We start from the raw sequence: 23,656 nt of genomic DNA, 5'->3' as shown, positions 1-23,656 counted from the left end.
CTCCCAAAATATTTGTAGAGTGAAGAGAGAGAGCTGAAAAACCATACCCTGAGGGTCCTTTCCATCCTAGTCCCTCCCAACTGTTTACTGAGCCTGACCAGTGACAGAAGAGTCCCCAGGCATCCCCCAGGCAGCTCCCAGCCTGACACAGATTCAGAATAAAGTGACACCAGGCACACACCTCCTCGTTCTAGGCAAGTCTTTGGAAAATCGTTACATTACTGGGTTTCACTTCAATATGTATCTGATTGTGAACAGAGGTATTAAAGAAGTCATATGACAAAACAAGTTAAAAGTTTACTTTCCAAAATTAGGACCCATAGAGAGAAACTAATGATAGAGGATATTTAAGAGAATATGGGAGTCTGATCTTCAGGATAGGCCGAGTCAAGTTCTCTTTTTCTACCTTTGTTTCCTGTCCACTGGGTCTGAAGCACTTCTTGACATTAACACGAATACCAGACACAGAGAGACCTCAAAAAATGTGCGTTTCAGCCCAAATCACTTCCCGTGTAGGCAGCCCTTCTGAGAAAGGCTCCTCCACGTTCTGTTATTTTTGCTAAGGCTACTCAGAGGCCATCATGGGTCTCTAACATCTAAAATATCTAACTCTTAGACGTGATCTCTCTTACAAAATACGCTTATATATTTAAGCGTATATATTTATGCTTATATATGCACGCTTATATATTTAAATTTTATATATAAAATTTGCTTATATAAATATAAGCAAATAATACTGACAATAAAAAAACACAAAAACTAAAAAAAAAAAAAACAACTTTCTCTCAATTACATACAAACTTTACCTAAATAAGAAGCAAGAGGTTCATTCTTTTTGGTAGACTCAACATTAAAGGTCGTGTTTTGGGGAATTATGATTTGATTAGCCTTCTGCATGACGACTGTTCCATTCCAATCATAGGCTCCGACTGCTCCAAGCATGACCCAGTCCTTATATCCAAATAGAGAAAACAATGATATTTAACAAAAATAGTAAGAGCAAATAGCAAGAGCATTAACAATATGTTAAGTACTGTTCAAAGTGCTTTACATATATTAAATCATAAAATTGGCACAATAATCCATTGGGCTAGATGCCATTATTACCACTTCTTTTACAGAAGAAACTGAGGCAGAATAAGTAAATTTCCCTAGGTCATACAGTACAATTACACACTGAAATGTCAATATTCTTGTGCAGGGACCACAGTACCACTTCTTCCATCAACTAGAAAGGATATATTTTCTAACCTTGCCTTTCTGCTTTATGGCTGCTAAGAAACCTGGGTCTTGAGCATGGAATTCTAGCAAGACCCTTGAATACCTTGACACCAAGAAAAAGATACATTCCATACCTTTAGCAAATATGTTAAATATTTTATTTAGCTACATGTATAATTATAGAAGGCAGACCTCAAACTGTCTGATTCACAATTATTAGTACAATGTAGTGAGCGGTGTATGATAACATGCTTTCCTAATAAGAAGTCTGTGAAATGCTGTTTCCTATTTGGATTAGAAACAACATGGTCTGAATAACTGCTCATGCCATGAGCTGCAAGTTGCACCTGTAATGCTGATGTCTGGGTGTTGGCTTTGGGAAAGGAAACCTCAGAAAAAAAAAATTTTTTTCTACCAAGTGGTCAATGTACCTTTGAGTAATGAGCACTGAAGCCGGTCTGAGACATTTCCATCTCAAAAGAAGCTGCTGACTGGTCAGCTGTAGCTGTAACAGAGGAGAAGAATTGCCTTTAGCACACTGCTATTTGCAGAAGAGAGAGACCTAGTAGAGTCTGGGGTTTGACCAACCAGAACTTCTAGCATCTTTAGGGCATTTTCAGGCACACATTTCTCAACTCAAAATTCCTAGGTAGGGCTGGGTGGAGGACAGAGAGGGTTAGCAGAAGGGCTGTGTCTCACATTCCTGACTGTTAGTTTCCCCACCCTGGCTGGTGGAGTTGAATTCATCCTTCTGTTCTTATACTCAAGCACTCTTACAGATCCTATGGAGCTTTGGATCAACGTGGCTGAAAGCTCTGTGTCTCACCCTCACGCCCTGGGAATCCTCCTGAGATTAGGCTAAATTTACCTGATATGTCACAGGGATAATAACATTTGATTCACATATTTAAAGAGGTTTCTTGATTCTACCAGCCTCACCTGCATTTCCTGCCCTATATCATCTCAGAATTCCATTGTGTGATAAAGGGTTTAGGGATTCTGGGTTGGTTTTTGCTCTAATTTCTGGCTGTGGGTGTCACTCACAGATCAGGAGGGGACTTTCTTGACAGGGCTCCAGGCCACATGCCGTTCAATCACACTTTTTTTTTTAAAGATCCTGTGCCCATTTTGAAGCTCTTTACTGAAACACAGAAATAATCCAGAGCATTCTATGGGAGTGTGCTGCTCTCAGAATATTCACCAAGCCAAAGCCACAGCCTCCTAAGGGGATTAAGGGAATGTTGATTAATTTGTTTTCAGGAGGGAGTTACTGATTTATTTGGCCTTGCTGATAAGTTAAAAATAGAACAAAATTTTTTAAAAGTCAAACTACTCTTTCACTGAGGCATGAGAACAATCAAATTTGTGAAACCAAACTTATTTACTAGTTATTTACCTGCATAAATTTGTTAACAAATACATCAGTGATTGCCTTTTTATAGGACTAGATTAAATGGGGAAGTCAATCAAGAGTTCAACTATATTATTTTAATCTCAATACAAATTGCCCTCTAATTTAAATGACTGAGATGCACTTTAACTTTAATTTGAAGCTTTATTTTAGGTCCACAATGGTGTAATTTATCTCATTTATCTCTGCAAGATCAGTTATAAGAATGCAGTAGTGGAGACCTACATAGTTCCAGCACCTTCCCCTGCCGCTGTTCGGAGAACAGAGAGAACAGCTGAGAACAGAGAGAAGGAAGCTCTGTGAAACTCTGCCTGCTGAATTGGCATCCTGGCAAAGCACACTGTACATGCCGGAACTACTTAATGTCGGCTCCTCCCTGCACTTGTTCATGGGTGTTGCGATAACTACTCTGACCACTGTGCAGCTTCTGGTTAGGAAGTTCAGCATTTTTCCCAGTGCTGGATGGAAAGGGAGACATTAGTTTCCTGATTTTATGGGCAAATAGCTGGTACGCTCACCTCACTAGGGGGCACTGTCCTTCGGCAAGCATGGTTTTCACAATTGCTGCTAGTTGTCGTCTAAAGATAAATGTTGATAGGAAATGGATATTTCCAAAGTAACAAGGAAATGAAGCCCTTTTGGATCTCATTGTGAAAACAGTCAGAAATAGGCTAGTAAAAACACTGCTTTTGGTTAGCCCTGAAAGTGCAGCAATGACGATATGGGAGACATTTTTAATCTGTGGAGTTCCTCATAAAATGATTCTGTTTTTAAATATGGAGACACTTCTTGGGTATGCAGGCGCTTCAATGTATAACCTTTAACTCATGGTGTAGTTAGGTTAGAAAGAATCTGAAAATGTCATTTAAGGCAAATTGATCCCTCCTCCACCTGATAGCTGTTACAGGATTCATTTCTACAAGTCTTAGGTTATATTTACTTGCTTACTTAAGATGAGATTTAGAAATGAAATAGAGACACAGATGTAAGCAACAAATGTATGGACGCCAAGGGGAGACTGAGAAGGTGCTTATAAATTTCTATGTTTAAGATGAAAAACAACAGTCCTCAGTGTGTCCTGTCCTCACAAGGACAGAGTCAACAGGATTCAGACAGAGCAGAAGAGCAGAACTGTCTCGTGGTTTCTCATCCTAGGTTGAGAAAAAAAGGTATGTTCTCTGAGTCTCCAGATTATCAGAGAAGGTGAAGGAAGAGGCTTTTTCCGTTTGCCTGGCATAACAATTCTGAAGACTTCTTTTTTCATCAGGGAAGATCTAGTTCCAAAGTGCATTGTTCCTTGACATTGTCTACCTAAGGCAGAGGAGGGAACGCCATGACTCATTATACCCAATGGCCAGCTGCCGTTGAAAAATCAAAGAAAAAGTTTACAAAGAAGTAACATGACTCAGACAAATATAGTGAACCAATGTTTCACTGCCATGGGTCTTGAGGCAGAGTTCCATGAAGACCTTTAAAATGGACAAGGAGCAAACTAGGAGAAAATGAATGAACAAAGAAGTTATTATACAAGAACTGCCCCACAGAAGCCCAAAATGAAAAACAAAGACAAAAACAAACACAAAACTTGAGTTAGTGTCTCCATTTTCTAAATCTGTGTCACAGAAAAGGAATAAAACACATGGGCACGTTTTTGTTCTTGCGTGTCTACATTGACCATTGTCTTCATCTGGCCCTCACATCAGTACTGCCGGGTCCTTACAAAGAGAGCTGCCAGCAGACACAGTGCTATATGAAATAGCCATCTCAATGACAGATTTATATAAAAGGACATTGTTCCATGGTGGCTATTGTACACAGTAAAAACGCATTAGCCACATGGTAGAAATAAATACCAAAACCAATTACATTGAGTTTGAATTGTAGAGAGAATATTCAGGCTTAGGAGAACTAGTCATACCTTCCAGGGCAAAGATTCTTTCTCCCAGAGCTTCAACAATAGTGACTAGTGCCAATTCATCAGAGACATTGAAGAAATGCTTTTCAGTGGGTTCACTTGCAATTGATTTTATTTCCTCCACAAATTTTTCAGTGCTTAAATTTCCTCGATTATAGCTGCCAAGAATCTGAGACGACAAAAACAGCAAGAATATCTTTTAAATTCTATATGTTAAACAAGAATCTCAAGCATTTTGTCAATAAGCAAGAGAGTGTATAGTACTGTGGCATAATGAAATTTTTATGTACTTCCACATTCTTAGAAGGGTAATTTTCAGAATCTGTAGATTCTCTACTATTAACTGTTATATTCTATAATTGCTGTAGGAAAATATAAAGGGCATCTTGTATGTTTGCAAAAGTTTCTTCTCTGGCATTCCTGTGTCCCTGTTTTTCAACAGCTGTATCTTTAAAGTCTGATAGTTCAAAAGTAACGTTACAGTTTCTGAGTGTTTCTGATATTATTCCAGTCAGTGACATCACCATTTGCTGGCAAAAGCAATTAGCCAGTGAATTGCTTGATCTCAAATAGGCAGTACTTCCTGAAACTCTTACCAAGGGGAAGTCAGACACGTATATTTTTTAAACAGATGTTGGACTAAGTAGTAATCTAACTTGGTAATTTAGAAAATAAACAATTGGGACATTCCTGTCTGAAACAAAATGCTCAAGACAGGGGCATTCTTTTAAATAGAGAAGAGAGAAAGGCAGGAATTATCTACTATAGTTAACCAGAATTATTTAGATTTTCTAGTGGGTTTTCTCAAACATTTAGTTTTAAATTTTTTAAAGTAAGGTTTATTGAGATATAATTTATATACAATAAAATTCACCCTCTTTAGATGTACAATTCTATGAATTTTGACACACCTACACAGTTGTGTTACTAACACATCGAGATTAGACTATTTCCATGACCCCAAAGAGTTCCCTCTTGCCCCTTTGTAGTCAGTCTCCTCTTCCCTCTAACTCCTTGCAAACACTGATCTACTTTCTGTCCTTATAGCTTTGCTTTTTCTAGAACGTTAAATTTAAGGAATCAAATAGCATGTCGTCTTTTGTGTCTGGCTTCTTTCACTTTGCATAATGCTTTCAAGAGTCATTCGTGCTGTCACATGTATCGGTAATTCAGTCTTTTTTACTGTTGTGTAGGACTCTACTATATAGAAGCACAATTCATTTGTTGAGGACATTTGGGTTGTTTTCAGTTTCAAGTGATTATGAATAAAGCTGCTGTAAGTTTTTGCACTTAGGTTTATGTTTTATTTTTTCTTGAGTAAAGACCTCGGAATGAAAGTGCTGGGTTCTATAGTAAGTGTATGTTTAACTTAATAAGAAACTGCCAAAATGTTTATCAGAATAACTGTTCCATTTTGCCATTTTACCTTTCCGACCAGCGATGTGTGAGAGACCCAGTTGCTTTGCATCCTTGACAGCACTTGGTATTATCAGTTTTTTTTCTTTCTTTCAGTTTTAGCAATTCTATTGGTGTGTAGTGGTATCTCATTTAATTTACATTTCCCTAATGACGAATGGTATTGAGACCTGCTTATTTGCCATAGTATTTCCTTTTTTGGTGTGGTGTCTGTTCAGATCTTTTGCCAATTTTTAAGAAAATGGATTGTTTGTTTTCCTGTTATTTAGTTGTGAGATTTTGTATATATTGGGTTGCCCATAAAGTTTGTTCAGTTTTAAGTAAAAATAAAAGACAAATTTTTCATTTTCACCAAAAATTTTATTGAACGATGTATTCACTAACTGAACGAACTTTTTGGCCAGCCCAATATTCTGGATACAATCCTTTATGTGTTTTGTAAATATTTTCTCCCAGTCTATATATTGGCTTTTCCTTTTGTTACAGGATCATTTGAAGAGTAGAAGTTTTTAATTTTGATGAAGTCCAACTAATTTTTTTTTATGTTGCATTTTTTCTTCTGAAAAATTTAGTTGTTAATGTAAATATTTCTTAATATTTAGAAATGTATATAACTATGAAAATGTTCAAGTTAAAGTAAATGAAAAAATCTTTTAAAAATAATATGTAGGGCTTCCCTGGTGGCACAGTCGTTAAGAATCCACCTGTCAATTCAGGGGACACGGGTTCGAGCCCTGGTCTGGGAAGATCTCACATGCCGCAGAGAAACTAAGCTTGAGTGCCACAACTACTGAGCCTGCGCTCTAGAGCCCGCGAGCCACAACTACTGAAGCCTGCGTGCCTAGAGCCCATGCTCTGCAACAAGAGAAACCAGTGCAATGAGAAGCCCGCGCACTGCAATGAAGAGTAGCCCCCGCTCACCGCAACTAAAGAAAGCCCGCGTGCAGCAATGAAGACACAACGCAGCCAAAAAGAAGTTAAATAAATAAATAAATAATAAAAATAATATATAAATTAAAAATGCAAAAAATTAAAAAAACCCAACCCAATGTGTAGATAGGACATTTCTATTGTTTTAATTGTATACAAATGGTATTAAGAAAATGGCATTATGGACATTAAGAAAAAATGGGAAGAATTTTTAAGAAAAAATTTGGAAGAATTTGTACCATAATTTACTATTTTTCATCTCTATTATATTGTGTTTCCTTCTTATTTTTGCTTTAATGTATTTTATAAGTTTTTTTTTACAATGAAAACATTACTTTTGTAATAAGATAGAAAAATTTAGCCTCTACCTCATTGCAAGTGTTACCTGAAGATTATTACCTGGGTTTTTACATTTTTTTTAATCGGCACTTATAGTGCCATTATTTATAACAACACAAACTGGAAACAACCCAAATGTCCATAATCAGTATAGAACAAATTGTGGTATATTCATACAATACATAATAATGATAATAAGAGAATGAATCACCAATACAGAAAATATCATGTATAATCATTATGTTGAGTGACAAGCTAAACACAAAAGAGTACATACTGGATGATTTCATTTATATACAATAGAATAGGCAACTTAAGCTATGATGGTATAAGTTACATCAGTGGTTGCTATGGAAGGTGAATATTAAAAGTGAAAGAAAGTACAAGGGAAATTTCTGTGTTTTATGGAAATGTTCTATACCTTAATTACGGTGTCAGTTATGTGGATGTATACAAGTGTCAAAACTCATCAGATTGTTCACTTTGTGCACAGTGTTCACACCGAAATTTTGCACTGTTTGTGTTTCATCAATTTTGAAAAATTGAATAAACTATAATGCTATGCAACAATATGGATGAATCTTTACAATATAATATTAAGTTTTAAAAGTTTTGAAATATTGTATACAGCATGAAACCCTTTTTATAAAGTTAAAAACAAGTAAACCTTTTAAAATTAATTTTTTCAGATATGTACAGCTACCAAAGGACTATTTAGAAAAAGAGAGCAAGACATGATGAATATAGGATTTGGGCTGATGGTTACCAGGTGGAGGAAGGCAGGTGGTGAATGTGGTCAGATGTAAGTTGTCAGAGGACCAAACTAGCTCTCATTCTGGGTAGTACATCCATGGATGCTTATAATGCTATTACGATAAGTATGCAGGTACAATTATAAACACAGAAACAAACCAAGTGGGCCATGCTTCAACAATGATGAGAAACTCTCCTGAACCAAGGATCATGATTAATTCAATTCTGTGCTCCTGGAATCCAAAAAGCAAAGGTAAGACCGTGAACTCTGTGCTATTGCTTGATTTTTTAGAATATCTGACTTCTTGGGGAGAAGAATCATGACCTCCAATGACCACAAAGATACTAGACTTTTCTAGCTCTACTTTCCATTTTTAAATAATAGTCATAGATTTGTCTGGCATCATTAACAACAGAAACCTCTATGGTGCTTTCAAAGTCCTGTTGGCAAAGAAGAACTGAAAGAGTCCCCAAACACAGTTCTGCATGGAGGGCTGGCTGGATCTTGGACACGTGGGCAGGTGGGCGCAGGCAGAGGCGTCAGTGCTGGTCCTCTGGGTCCTCTGGCCGCCCAGCCCTGTCCCCCCTCCTCTGAGCACATGGGTTCCCCCACCTCCCTTCGGCCGCCTGCTCTCAGCTTCTACACGTATTTTTTAATGTTAAATTTAGAATGGTAGATTTAAAAACTGACATTTTTATTAAGATGGGTACAGATTTTCACTTGCAGAAAGACAATAACTAAAATTATTGTTTTCAGTGTTGTTGTTTATGACCTACAACATACTTGTTTATTTGTATCATAAAACGCATAATGGTTTAAGATCAACAACTGAATCGCTGTAATGTACGCTAAATGTTAATGTGACAAAAGGAGCTGGCGCCAAGTAGTCAAGCAGCAAGTGCATTGGTTCTCAAATTTTCCTTCCTAGTGAGAAGGGGGTGGGGGATTTATTCCTGGCTCCTTCCCCTTGTTGGAGGAGTTCAGAGGAAGTACTGCAGCATCTGAACCCCCTCCTAAGCTCCAGGACCACAGCGGAGTCACTCCAGTGCCCTTGTCAGTTTCGTAGCTCCTACATCTGTAAAACGTTCTTAGAGGCAAAATGCCTCACTGTATGTGACTAACTTTGAGCTGCTTTGAAGAAAGTGCACGATTTAGGAAAACTAGAGGTGGCTCTAAGACAATTGGCACATTGTTTGGGGAGCTTTTTTGATTTTTGAAATTACTCTCAACTACTACGTCCAGATTTATGTAGGAAGATCTATACCAGCAGCTTACAAATCAAATCAGAACACAAAAACTTAGCTCTTGTTTATCTGGCTGAAAAGCAAATGCCGAACATCAGAAGTGGTTTATATTTGAACAGAGGCCACTAGTGCTTTTCCCACTTTAGCTGCTTGAGGGGTAAGAGAATTAATGGAATGGTAGTAGAGAATTGTCCAAATAGAGAGGGAAAACCCAAGGGCCACTTGCTCTTATTACATTGAACAAATCCTCTCTCTTATTTAAAAACAATTAAGATGCTCTTCATATAGTTGGGTATCTCACCATAGCTGGATGTACATGCTCTAGACTAAGGATGGAAAAGGCAGTCTCTGAGCTCTGGAGTCTCCATTCCATCCACGGTGTGGGTTTCAGGATCACTGGGGCCTTGCTCAACACCTCACTCTCTGCTTGGTCTTCTCCTCTGCACACACTGGCAGATGCCTCTTTTGCCAGCAGTTTTGCTATGCATGGATTTCTTTTAGATTTATACAAATTCTGTATGGTGTGAAGCCTTCTGAGTCCCCATTGATTTACCTAATTTATTTTGTAAGTTATATATATGACATCCTGGGCTGAAAAGTCACTATTTTTCCTCCTTGGTTCCTATTTACCATATTCTAGCTTCACTATTGAATTGACATGTTAACTTCCATTTCACTTACAAGTTGATGTAGTTGAAAATACGCAAAAATTGTAAAGACTCTTGGACTACGCATAATTTAGGTTCTTAACTGTGATGTAAACGTTGTCAGATATTTAGTGCTCTAGGTCACAGGACAGAGACAAATGGGTACTGTTCAATGGGGGAGATGTCCAAGTGACACACTTAATAAAAGTAAAATGTATAAATGTAATATGGGAGCATATATTTAGAAGAAACTATAAGAGAAAAGAATTCCCTGGAATTACTATGACTTGCATCCAGTTTGAACTATTTTGCATCACAGAATAAAAATGAAAACAGGGAGAAATGTATTTTGATCCTTCACCCAAGGGTCTGGTAGCTGGTAAAAACATTATTTTCCATGAATCAAAAGAGATACAAAATAATACTTTAAAATTATTTCTGTTTCACTTAATACAAATACGTCAAGCCCAGGCATTTGGTGTTCTGCTAATATTTACCTGGAATAGACATTCAGAATTGAAACTCCCTTGAGGCAAATATGTCAAATGTAAAGTGTAAGGCTCATTTACATGTAGCACAGTGTCTTTTGTGTCCAAATGAATGAAATTCTAAGATACTTTCTAAGTTGCTTATTTTCATTTGAATGCTGTAGGTGATACACTTTCACAGCCATTATAATCCCCCGCCATTATCATCTAAGATTAGAATCTGAATATAAAACGGTCTCCTGCTAGCAATGTCTAATATCCTCAAGTGACAGAATAGAGACCATGTCATAGGGTCCTCAAACCAGCTCAGCCCTCACCAAATCTGAATGTTTCACAGGAAATGTGTGCAGTTTTATCACAGAGTGCTTATACTTTCAGTAATCAATCTTTTTTGAGTGTTGTCTCCCCCCAAAACATATCTCTCTGGTGTTCAGGATCAAATGGTGGGGGAAAAAAAAGATGGAGTAGGCGGAACAATCCAGGAAATAACAGGGCCAGACCCCCATGAACATTTGATCTCATGCATCATGAATAGACGTGGAGAAATGTCTGAAACCTTTCTGTGTGAATAAACAAAGAGAGAAAGTAAAATAAATGTCTTATTTCCTAGTTTGGCACAAACTAAAAAAAATATAAGGTTCACTGAGGAAAAAATATGAATTAGGAAAATAAATAATTATTGCTAAAGTGAAAGTTTCCTACACTTTTTTTATACCATTTCAAAGATCAATTTGATGCTAATTCACTGATTAAAATGGGAAAGGAACTCATGACTTTATGGTTCTCCAGGAAGATTAATGCAATCATGAGACCTCTTTTTGACCAGATAAGAGGCAAAGTATGAATTATCAACCAGGGATACAACAAAGGGAAACAGAGATTTAAGGGCAAGAAATACTGATTATGTAGCCAGATACAATGCAAAAGTGATATAAGATTCACTTAAAATTAAGAAGCAATCCATTGATAGATACTTTCTTTCCACTGAAGTTTCCCGAACGTTGTTAATGCTGCTGATGGTTAATTCAGCTCATGGCCTGCATCTATGGTACCTGGAATGCTAGACTATATCCTCTGGGAAGAAGGTGAACAAATGATGGCACCTCTGGTACCTGGTTGTGTGGGACAAACTGGGCATGCGCTGGCTTTGCATACTAAAGAGACCGAGCATAGACTCTAATTGTGGACAGTATCTCTGAGTGAAGGCTGAGCCATATGGAATTATTCTCAACCACCGAAAAGATCAAAATAGCTATAGTAACAGGAGAGGTAATAATCGATTGAATAACAGTTGGCAAAAGATAACTTACCGAAGTAACAACAAAGGGAAAGAGAAATAATGAGATGTTTTAATTTTTTTTTTTTTTTACATCTTGTACCCCAAATGAGAAAGAAAATGTTGCAAATGTTTACAACCTAGTTATCTTGGTTATAAAATAAGAAGTACAGTCACCTTGCCCCAGGGAAGAAGTGAATCAATTGTGTGTTCTGGGACTTCATCAGGGATGAATCTCTTTTTCTTCCCTACCTACTATTGGGTGGAGTGTCTTTCACTGATCGCACTTTTGAAAGGGAAAAAGGAAATATCACTGATTAAATGCTGAAAAACAATTGTGGGTACTATCTGTTGTTACTATAAATGAAAGGGATTTTGTTGAAAAACAATTTTGGTTGAACTTTTAGAGTTCTGAAGTCTTTTGTTCTCTGACTTATTTAAAAAAATCACTTTAAGAAACTCCCCTCCCCCTAGGCTGAAGGCATATAGCTTTCCTCCCTCCATCCTTCCATCTTTTCCCCCTTCCCCTTCCTCTTTTCCCCTCCCTATTTCTGTCCCTTTCTTTCTCTCACCCTTCCTTCCTTCTTCTTATGTATTTTCTCCCTTCTTCCTCCTTTTATCTTTCCTTATTTTTTTCCTTCCTTTCTTGTAGTGATTGTTTGCTGAGTCTCCATTTGCCTGGCACTGTGTCGGGTGCTGAAGACACAAAAGGGGCAAGACCCAATCCTGCCCCCAGAGAGTTTACTTCCAAATGGAGAAGTTTCTGTGTTTCGACCTTGTTTGTGTAACTCTCATAACATAACCATGATATGCACACAGCTTTTGTCTTCACGCCGCAGCCTGAAAGCCATCTCTAGCCCTGTACTTACAGCTATGGAAAACCGCTGAATGCTTTCCTCCTCACAGTCCTGGATGACCTTATTCAGTTGGTGGTTGTCATGGGACTCTCCATCAGTCACAATTACCATGACTTTTTTAACCCCTCTTCGGGCACCCCGGGCTTCAGTGAAAGCCTCTTTCCTGAAATAATCACAGACAAAAGAGCAGCAAATAAAACACCAGCCCAAGGTTAGGCAAAGTGATAAACAAAATGAAAACACTGCCAACTCCAGGTAGCCCTGTGCTTTCCCTCCAAGATCAACATTGTTGCCCATTGTTCAAGCTGGGAGGAATGATGCTCATTGTTTGTAATAGTTTAAGACTTATTCCAGATGATGGAGATGTTACCATTTTGCCAATCACCATAGACCCCATTAACAAAAGGCAGCAGTCTTTCATTCTTTGGAAACTTCAAAGGGAGAGTGTGACAAGCATACAGCAGATTTAGAGAAGGTCAGATTTTAAATACTTTCCCAGTCACTCCTTTTTCTGTAAACACTCTTTCTCTTGCTTGACAGGCCTCTTTCCTTCTGCTTTTGGCAGAGCTTTTGCTTTAGTCCTCACTTCCCCCACCTACTCTGACATTCACAGAACAGCTTGGACATCCTGTAAGCTATGGAGGGGGCATGGGAGAAAACAGAGTATTTGTATGGCTGTGAGTGCTTGAGAGTGCGCTTGGATGTGGGGTAAAAATTCAGACATAGGAATTAAAGACTGCAGATGGCAGTGGTCTGAGTCAGTGACAGAGTAGGGTTCTGGGGGGCAAGGAGGGTTTGGCACAACTATGAAATTCTGAACTAGGTTTTAGGACACAAGCTGCTGGGGGTGAGGTGGGAGGAGGTGGCATGGAGAGAAAGGAAAAATGCTATAACCTAACTTCAAAGAAAGGAATTTTGATTTAATTCAACAAGCATTTATGGAAAGAGATGGAAGATATGGGAAACTGACAATTTTTTTTTGTTTTGTACCTTCTACATACACACACACACACACACACACACACACTCAGGCACACTTTCCCTCCATTACTTTCTTTTACTCAACTACTTTCCCCTCTGGAGCCTTGGAAAAGAAGAGTACATTTTACTTAGGACTGAAACAATGAATGGATTTCATATAATATTTTTTAGATTTTGGTGTAAAATGCAGCAATCATTGTGCTGAATAGTCATTTTAAATATTTTACTTTGGTCATAAGGACAAACAGCTGCCATTGAGATATACCAAAGAAACACCTGTCCTTCACCTTCCAACAGTTTGCCACGGTACACATTAGCTCTACTGTAGATATATAGTAAATGCACAGTAGTGGGTATTTTGTGAGCAGGGAGAGAGGATCCTTGTGATGTGAGCAAAGAGATTTTATCTGTGTTTATTTTTCCTTTAAAAGGACTAACAGCAAATATGACAAGATGTTAACAACTGTTGATTCTGTTTGATGTGTACATAGGATTTTGTTGTACTGTTTTTTACATTTTTAACTTTTCCTAAAATTTTCAAAAGAGAAAAAGAAGCTATTTAAAAAAATATATTGATCACTGGCAAAATGTGTGTCTCTGCCCTCTACACTACACAAACAGGTTCTCTGAGTTCTTTCTATGTACAGACAAAGGTGAAAAATAGATGTTAAAGGCTAGTCTTTAAATGAAGTTTAGACATGGATATGATAAGATTTAATCCTTTTTACAGTTCTAATTCCTTAGAGGATCACCAAAACTTCCTAATTCTCTTGAAGATCAAGGTCATAACTAAATGAACATCAGCTGAAGGAGACAATTAAACGACCTTCCTTAAAGAAAATCTGGTAGCTCTGAAACCAGGGCTGCCTTTCTATGGCAGAGCTCTTGAGTATACCCTTTCTGTTTCAAATATCTTCAGCAAATTGCCCTTGACCCCCAATTACCACCATCCAGTATTCTTTCTTTAAAATAAGCATTGACTTCCCTGCATGTTTTTAAACATTAACATATCCCAGGAGAATCCCTTTCTTTGGGACAGGAGAATCCAGGCCTTATGATTAAACATGTGAAGCAATGAAAAGAAAGAAAATTTGGGATAGGGATAAGGGGACACAAAAATATTTTGAACTGGGAGACACTGAAAATGGAGGTAAAGGATTCTAAAAATTTAGAAATATTATTTGCAACTGGTCCTGCCTGAAAGGAATCAAGAGCAATTAAAAATAAACTTAAACATGAAAAACTGATATAAGAAGAGTACTTAGTAATATCATTATGGAGTCTTATTTATATACAAAACTCAATAAACTCTGTGTCCTACAGCTAGACCCTCTGTGAAACACATAGGCAAAAACCATATAGGGACATGGTATTTAGAGTGGTATTTATGCAGGAGCAAAAGCAGCCAGAATATTTCTTCAGTTAGTTTTCAATGATGAATATTCATCTTAAGCGGTTGCCTTTGGAAAACAAAGTTCCCTACAGGCTCAGAGCTTTCAAAGAACACTTTGATTTACTTTGAATGTGTGGTCACATTTAGTCAATTATTTAAGAGTGCACACTCAGCACACCTAAATGTGTGCACTTTTGTGCATGCAAATTGGTGATCTACAGGCAGGTAAATGTAAAATTACCCCATCTGTTTGCGGTTATTTTTCTCATGGGCCCCATATAACTAGAACCACATGCTTTTCTAACATTTATGAGTCTAAAGCTGCACATGAAATTTTAAATTTTTGAAAATCCAACCCATTCTTTGGAGTATCCATATTAACTGTTTCAGTCCCCTTAAAACACTGATCTTAGCAGGCAGGTGAAGTGAGGGCATGGGTAATCAACTCCGCAGAATCAGCTGAGTGTCCAGAAGTTGAAGGCACTTAAGAGAAGGATCCTTAACATTAGTCAAACTGACCATTAGATTTCCCGTGATTTTGGTGCTTAGTTTTTGTTCAGAAGCTTTCATGATGATTAAGGGGAGAAACAGCAAAAGATAAGAGCTGAGTGAGATCAGAAAAAATACAGAGAAGAGGAGCTGAACATTGTAAGAAAAGAACAGTTCTATAGGTTCTTATAGAATGAAATTCAACCACAGGGTGGGTTATGTGTGCTCCCTGAAGGAAACTGCAGAAGGGAGGAAGGGAGGGATGTGAATTAGAGGGAATTTGGAGAAAGTAAAGAAGAAAGAGAGAGAGCACAAATCATGAAATCCTTTCCCCTTCTTTTCTTTTTTTTTTTTAAAGATTTTTTTTTGATGTGGACCATTTATAAAGTCTTCATTGAACCTGCTACAATACTGCTTCTGTTTTATGCTTTGGTTCTTTTTTGGCCGTGAGGCATGTGGGAACCCGCACCCCCTGCATTGGAAGACAAAGTCCCAACCGTTGGACCACCAGGGAAGTCCCTCCACTTCTTTTCAATCTTTTCACTGAAAATGATTTCAAATAAGACAACATTTAATTTGCCCTCTTAAAAACTCTTATTTGAGAGCTTCAATAACCCTAAATCCATAAAATTTAAATCTGTAAAATGCTGTAAAATTATAGACATATTAGGGTATAGATATATATTGAGTAGAAGCGGACTGATATTAATCCATTTTTTTAGATTGAGATTCCTAGAAGCTGAAAACAAAGAATAAAAGGAAAAGATATTATCTAATATTATGTCTTAGTACCCAAGAATGTGATGCCGTAGACTACAGCGATTTTTTGGACTGATTCTCCATCAATCAAAGCCTTGGAATAAGAGGAAAGATAAGAAGAGTGATGAGATTGTAATACAGAAAAATTTGATCCTATAACTATTAGTTAATCAGTTGAATCTCTTTTCAACAAGATGGCTTTAAATATTGTTAAGGCAACTGTTCAATTAATACTCCAAAGGGCTAGATCGTAAGCAGTTATTTTTGCACAGTCTTTTACTTTGGCTTATTTTTTTATCCATATACCTTGCTGTGTCTATTCCAAGGGCTGTCATCGTCTGGCGGCCACCTCTCTGGACTATTTTATGTGCTGCAACAAGCACCTCTTCCGTCGATGAGTACTTATTGAGGTTGAACTCATGGGTTACATTTTCTCCATACTGTACAATTCCAACCTGAAATACCAAGCCACTGTGAGTTATCCATCTAGCAGACTTCCCTGTTTCAATTTTTTTGCGTTTAAACATATGCATCAGATGTAATAATACATTTTAGTCTTTCAGATGAGTTTAAAACTCTATCAGTACACAAATCTTTCTACTTTGACAGAAATGATCATTGCCATTGTGGATGCCAAAGAACACAAATGAAAGTGTTGTTATTAAACCTCTCAAAGGGCTGGCTTATCTCTTCAACAGTGTTTACTGAATGACTCTGGTAAGCTTGGGGAGGGGGTAGAACATGAAACTGACATGGCCTCTGCCTTCATGGAGCTTCTAAACTAGAGGGAGAGAGAGATTAAACACAAGAATCATTTAAATACAGGTTCAATCGTAAACTGTGAAAAGGGCTGTAACAGAAAAGCTATTATTGGCAAGTATAACCTAGGAGCCTAATTTAAAGTGAAGGCTCACGGAAGGCCTTTCAGAAGTGATATTTGAGACTTAAAAGACATGTGCTAGAAGGGTGGAGACCTGTTCAGATGGTGGCTGAGAGGGAGGATGGGGTCCACACAAAGGGAACTGTGCAAGTGGAGAAGCTGAGATGGGAAAGAGGTAGGGGCTCTAAGAACAGAAAGAAAGTCAGTGAGTCTGGACCAAGCTAGGAGGGGCGAGTGGGGCAAGATGAAGTTGGAAGAATAAGCAGGGGATGTATCTGGCAAAGACACACATGTGCTTCCTGCTTTATGTAGCTCAGCTGTAGCACCACATCTCCTAAATCAGCCCTTCCCTCTCTTTTCTTGTTCTCTGTCTTCCCTCTCTTAACTTCCATTCTCCTTTCATTCTTTCTTTCCTACAGGTTGGATAATGCAGGCAGCTAACAGCAGAGCCATCATGAAGTAAAATGACTTAGAAGGTTAAGTGCCACTGCTTCGATTTCCCTTGCTCCATACCCTCCCCCACCCCTTGCCCATTTTCCTTATCCTTTTTCTACACCCTCCTTTGAAGGTTTATGTGAACAATAAGCTAATCTATATCAAGAATTGTGCCTGAAGTTACTTTTTGTTTAACCTTCCTACCCCAAAATTAGGGACTCAGAGAATTCTTTACCCAAAGGAATGTCTTTTTAATGTAGGAGTTCTGGGCACTTCATTTCTTAGGTAGGGGAAGTAACTTGAGAAAGGGCTGCTTTCTTTCCAGGCAGTTGTCTAGTTAGCCCATTGTTCAGCCAGTTTTATTTCCAAGTCTGATCCTATTTCCAAACGGCATAAATGATCAGCATCTACCTTGTACTTCCCTTGATGTCACTGTTGTCAGAAATCTTTAGGCTTAATTATTTGTCTGATTTATAGATACATTTCTACAGCTTGGTTCTTTTGGAAACCAAAAGCATACCCTGGCACTTGCAGAAACAAATAAGAGAACTCCCAATTAAACATAATCTTTATCGTCTCTGCGCTACCTTCTGGAGTATACTAGACAACCTGGAGCAATTATGCCACCATGCCTTAATACTATCCTATATTTTTTACTGCTTTTTTTAGCTTTCTTTCCTAACTTATTCAAATTATAGTAACATAAATTAGTATCACATTTTATAAATGAAGAAGCTGAGTTAAAAAAAAACTCACTTTCCATAATGAAGGGGCAGAAGGAGGCCTAGTCTAGGATGTGTATCCTTCATCTCTCTATTTTGTCTCAGTAAAAACTTACCTCGCCCAAATCCCCTCATTTTCTTTTTTTTTTTTTCTAGTCATATTTTGTTTTTTAGGTGCTTGTGTTAAATCTTTCTAGGTGTAAACTCACTTGTTACAGCACATAGAATTATGTTCCCACTTAAGTCTCCTCTTTTATTTTTAAATTAAAAATTTTTTCTTTTTTTAAAAATTGGCATATAGCTGACTTCCCCCCATTTTCTAATCACCTCAGCTTTTGCTAAATGCTGCTGCCACTTCATGGCTACTCAATGAGTTCAGGTAGCTAGCTAGCCAACTGAGATACATTAGAAAATACGATAAAACAGACAAACAAGTAAATAGATCATATTTTTTAAAAAGAAATGGAATATACAAATCCTTCCTTAGAATTGCTGAGTCAGGTATAAGATAAATAAGAAATAATTAGAGAACATATGCAAGTATAAGAGAAAGTACACCATAAGCTGAATAAACACAAAATCTGCTCAATCCACGTCCAGGTTAGGTTTGCTCTTTGACTGTATATTTCACCTAATATCTGTCACCATCTGTTCCAAGACTATGTGCTACTATAATTGGAAAAAGACAATTATTAGTCTCCCATGACTCCAATTCAGGTTATTTGCTTGACAATTAAATGTTATGTACAGTTATCTATTACTTTCTGAATAGATTTAAAATTCTTTTCCCAATGACCCTAACAGCTTTTAATTAGTAATCCAGGGAGACACTGAAAAATTATCAAGGGAAACCATGTAGGTTTGACATTGTCTTTGTGTATATAAATGCTCAGGGTAAATAAAAGTAAAATGATTTTGTTACTTAGATAATCATTATACCTAATTTATGGTACCAAGGTGAATAAATGCTGCTGTGGAAGTTAATTGCTCATCCATTCAGGGTGTCTTACAGAGTTGGTTTTGTTTTTATTTCTCTTTGTTTAGATTTGATTAAGCAGGAGACTAAAGAACTTTGAAAACTCCTGTCATTATTCTTGGACATTTTACTACCTGGATGAATCTACTGAACACGCTAGTCTCTCATTTCTTTGACTTCCTTGGCTTTAGTAATATTTTCCTCTAGTTTGCCTATGTCATCCACTTCCAAGGTCTTAGCCTTCACCTTGTCATCTGGAAAAATTGTAGCACCTCAATCTCAATGTCAAGTGTTCTTCTCTCTGATCATTAACTTCAGCTCATTTACCTAGTATATCCAATTCATCAATTCCTTGACCACATTAAGACATCTAATTAATTCACAGATCTTATCTTTTTTTTTTTTTGTACCCAGCCTAGATTCCATGATCCATCACCATAATCATTTACTTGCAAACATTTAACTACTTTAAACTTTTTTTCCCTCCATTAACTAACTTGGCTAACTTCCAACTCCGGTTAAGTCCAAATATCTCCTTCTCTGTATGTGATCCTATGACACTGAATTTTGTTAGACAAAAATCACATACCTTGTAGACTGGTCTCACTTTGAAGTTTTGCTCATGAATCCCAAATGCGGTTGCACATAGCACTGCCCAACAATCCTACTACTTTTTACTAATGAGTGTACTGTTCCCTTCGATCAAATTCTAGTGATAAGATATTAACTACTCAGGAAAAAGATAGCATCTCATTTATACATGGGGAGGAGTTCACATGAGAAGAGATGGAAGTCATGCCAACTAAATAAGGCTGCTTTGTGATGTAACATTTTACATTTACAACGCACTTTCCATATCTTATAGAACATACTATGAACTGATTACTATGAATTGGATTATCTGGAAAAATTATCTTCACACCAGGAATAGCAGAAGATGTAACACCTTGCTATGTCAGAGATCAGTGCTTTATATCTTCTATCTATCTATCATCTATCTCTCTTACTACTTAACATATATCTCACTTTTATAAGCTTATTTTTTGTAAACGTTAGGATATAAGAGAACTTATAACTGCCTGTTCCCTTACCCTTTCTGTACACTTTGCTTCTAACAGCTCCACCTGAGACTTGCCTCAGATGATTGTCCTTGGACTGCTAGAGCTGCTTTGCCCCAAAGGTTCAAAGAGTCAGAAGTGCCTGGGAGTTTTCTCCCTCTTCACCCTTTGCCCTGATCCATAGGTAATGCCTGAGTGCAGGAAAATGCAAGACCAGCCCCTCGACTTAACTTGGAGCCCCTTCCAGATCAGGCTGAGGCCTTGACTTCACCCGAACTCACGTGCTTGCTTGTCCTCTGTGGCTGCTCTGTTTTGTTCCCCCAAATCCCTTCCTATTTTCTTTTGGAAGCACTCCCTTCATGAATTGCTATCACTGGATTCCTCCTCTCAGAGTTTGCTTCTGGGGAACTGGATCTAAGGCAGCTATTATCTATGTTTCTGCATTCCTTCTTCAGCCCAGGCCAGACATCATTGCCTTGAACCTGGACCACGGCAGTCACGGGTCTTTCCACTGCTGATCTCCCTCCCTCCATTTCCACTTCCTCAAATCCTTCTACATATTAATAGTAGATTTACTGTCTTTAAATTCTGCTTTTATCATGTGTCTTCCTTGTTCAAAAGCTCCAATAACTCTTCATTGCTTACATCAAGGATTTTGAAATATACTTTAAAAGAGAATTGTACTTGTAATTAAAATAGAAAATAGATAAAGCTTCAAGCTGCTTCTTGAAATACTAGGCCTATAGGTTAAAATTCAGTTTTTTCCTCCTGATTTTCAGCCACTCAACAGTCTGGCCCTACATTCTTTATTCATCCTCATCTTTAGGACTCCTCAGGTTGAACTCTACCCAGACCAAATGCCCTTCCTTTTCCCTCCAACTAAGCTAAGTCTACCCATTCGGTAAGATTCAATTCAAGTTTCACTTTCTCTGCAGCTTTGTCCACCTCGTTGCCAAGAGTCCATACTGATCTTCCCTTTCTTCAAACTGTGAAGCAAACTTGTCTGTGCTGCTCCTGTGAGCCCTGCATTCTTCTCAACTTTTGTACGCCTGCTTTATCTCCCAACTCCATTATAAATTCGGAAGGGGCAAGCAGGGGTAAAGAGCATGGACTGCATCATAGCTTTTGGTATTCTCTTATCCTGTACCACTGTTTTGCTTTGCTCACAGTTGACCCTCATACATTCTTACTAGATGACTATAACATTTCACATAGGCAAGTAGAAAACTGAGATAGTAGGGAAATAATGATAAACAGAAAAAGAGAGATATAAAGAAGTGTGGGAAATTAGAAGAGTGGGCAGTGGGAACTCACATCTCAGGAAAATGACATTCAGTGTAGGTCTCCGGCTGACACAGGGGTTCTTATTTCCTTAGGAACCAGATAGAATAAGGTCAGCTGTGTCTTCCCCAGAAAAGGGTGCCATTTACTAATTTTCATCACAGGAGAATGCTCAAATCACAAAACATATGTAATGCTTTGCTGAGTACTGGTGAGACCCACTTTAGTAGAAATAGTTTCAGTCCCAGCTTAGTTTATAATTTAAGGCAGGTGAAACAGATTTGTACTAGCATAATGGGTATACATGCATCTACAACCGAGTCAAATAAGTATGAGAATTAAATAATGAGATAAAAAGTGATGAACATACCTGGTGAGGAAACAGGAGGAGAGAGAATCGCAAGCACATTTATTGTCTCACTTGTAAGGCCCTCATGGAGGAAGGAGGATCCAGCTTTCTGAATGAGCTACCCAGGTAAAGAACAGACAGCAGAGTATGATAGTAGAATGGGAGAAAGCAAAGCAGGCTTGAGCCTGGAAAATCTGTCAAGGATGATCAGTAAAGACATTTAAATCATTCCAGAATTTGCGGAAAGATAAACAATCAATAATCATCATATTTGACTTGAAGGGGCCAATTGCATTGGAATGGTACAAGACCCAGAAGGTGGAGTTAAGTAGAGAGCTGGTGAGGAATAGTAAAGATGGAAAGATTCTAGTCATTTTTGCTAAATGCAAGAAAGTAGGCAGAGATGGCAGCTAAAAGGAGAAACTGGGTTAAATGTGGGCTTTCTTTAAGGGAGAATGGGTAGAGCAGCTTATGGCATCAGTAAAAGAGTAGATGAAGATAGTAACAGTAGATTCTTATAAAGGGGGGACAGACCACAGTAGAAAGAAAAGTTACTTTTCAGAGACAACTGTAAGGGACACATTTAGCTCCTGGGGAGATGCAGTTTGAACTTCCTGATTAAGCAGTTGTAATTACAATCTAAGTCCAAAGAGAAGTAAGAGGTGATTCACATTATAGCATAAACCAGGCACACAACTGGCTGAGGATTCTGTTACATGAACAAGAGGTTTGTAACACTTAGAACTTTCCACTTAAACATAAAATTTGCAATCATGTTTCAGATAAGCCCCAAACTAATATTCCCTTACCCCTTTTCCAGGGAATACTAACTCTCTCAGTTGCTAGGTATGATTTTTTAAAAAGAGTCCATGATCAAATAATCTTGGAAAGCAATTGTTAATACAAAGTATAACAGTTTCTCTGTCTCTGTCTGTCTGCCTCCCTCTGCTATTTATGTTAAGTAAAAAAATGCCACACATTTCAAATGGAGCAAAAGAGCAAGGCTTTCTCTCACTCCTGAATTGCTCTACTCTGACTCATAAGTGGATTCTTTTGAAAGTGCTCCCGGAATCTTTAATATGAAAACATGCATTGTGAATCACGAATTGGAAGACCTGATGTATTTTATTTTTATTTAAGAGAATATTTTTTTGTAAGGAACATATTCAACACCTCAAACAACATAGCTTGCAAAACATTGCTTTATTCTAATATTGAGTTATCTACTCGTAAAGATCAATGAATTGTTCTGCTTTATTCACCCTTGTTATATTTATGTCACACTGTCATGCATTGCAATTATCCAAATACAAGACTTTACTTCATTTCTAAGTTGGAAGGTTTTTCAGGATTAGGGACAAAGTATTAGAGTTTGTTATTTATATTGCTATCACATCTAGCATAATACTTGACCAATAAAATACTTCATAAATATCTGCTAAATTAAAATGAATTAATTATCCAAACGGCTTTTTCTCTTTTGGGGGTAGAAAAGAACAAGGAGGAAAGTGAGTGTGAGGAATATGGAAGGAATGATGCTGTTAGAAATCACAAAAATCACTAATTTTTTCTCATAAAACTTAAAGTCACAACAGAATGACAAGGGAGTTTTAAGAAAAGACAAGTGTTTAAAATAGCTATTAAGTATACTGAGTCAAAGAATCATGAAGGAATGGAATTATTTCCTCATTTAGAATTATACGATTACCTTGTATTCTTTTTTTTTTTTTTTTTTTACCTTGTATTCTTAAGTTAGAGTTATAACACCAGCGCCTAAATTTTAATGCCCAAAATGAGCTAAGTTTCTGGGTTATCATTCAACAATTAACATT

The 23,656-nt window shown here is 37.5% G+C and overlaps 1 protein-coding gene across 6 annotated transcripts in view; it reads right to left on the bottom strand.

Annotated features, from left to right (window-relative positions):
• The window catches only part of ITGA1 (integrin subunit alpha 1), a 231,151-nt gene that overhangs the window by 77,048 nt on the left and 130,447 nt on the right, over window positions 1-23,656 (bottom strand). For all 6 annotated transcript variants that reach the window (XR_014241839.1, XM_082382196.1, XM_082382197.1 and 3 more), the window contains 5 exons: window positions 16,430-16,578; window positions 12,514-12,664; window positions 4,554-4,719; window positions 1,656-1,729; window positions 810-954 (listed from right to left, as the gene is read on the bottom strand). Coding sequence is in view for 5 of the 6 variants with exons in the window: in XM_082382196.1 (XP_082238322.1) it covers window positions 810-954; window positions 1,656-1,729; window positions 4,554-4,719; window positions 12,514-12,664; window positions 16,430-16,578 (685 nt within the window). In the remaining variant the exon portion in view is untranslated. The remainder of the gene's footprint in view (window positions 1-809; window positions 955-1,655; window positions 1,730-4,553; window positions 4,720-12,513; window positions 12,665-16,429; window positions 16,579-23,656) is intronic.

The sequence above is a fragment of the Balaenoptera borealis genome (genome assembly GCF_965194805.1).
Source record: "Balaenoptera borealis genome assembly, chromosome: 2".
Classification (NCBI taxonomy): Eukaryota; Metazoa; Chordata; class Mammalia; order Artiodactyla; family Balaenopteridae; genus Balaenoptera; species Balaenoptera borealis.
Note: the sequence above shows the minus strand (reverse complement) of the source record. Positions and strands in the feature narration are given on the sequence as shown.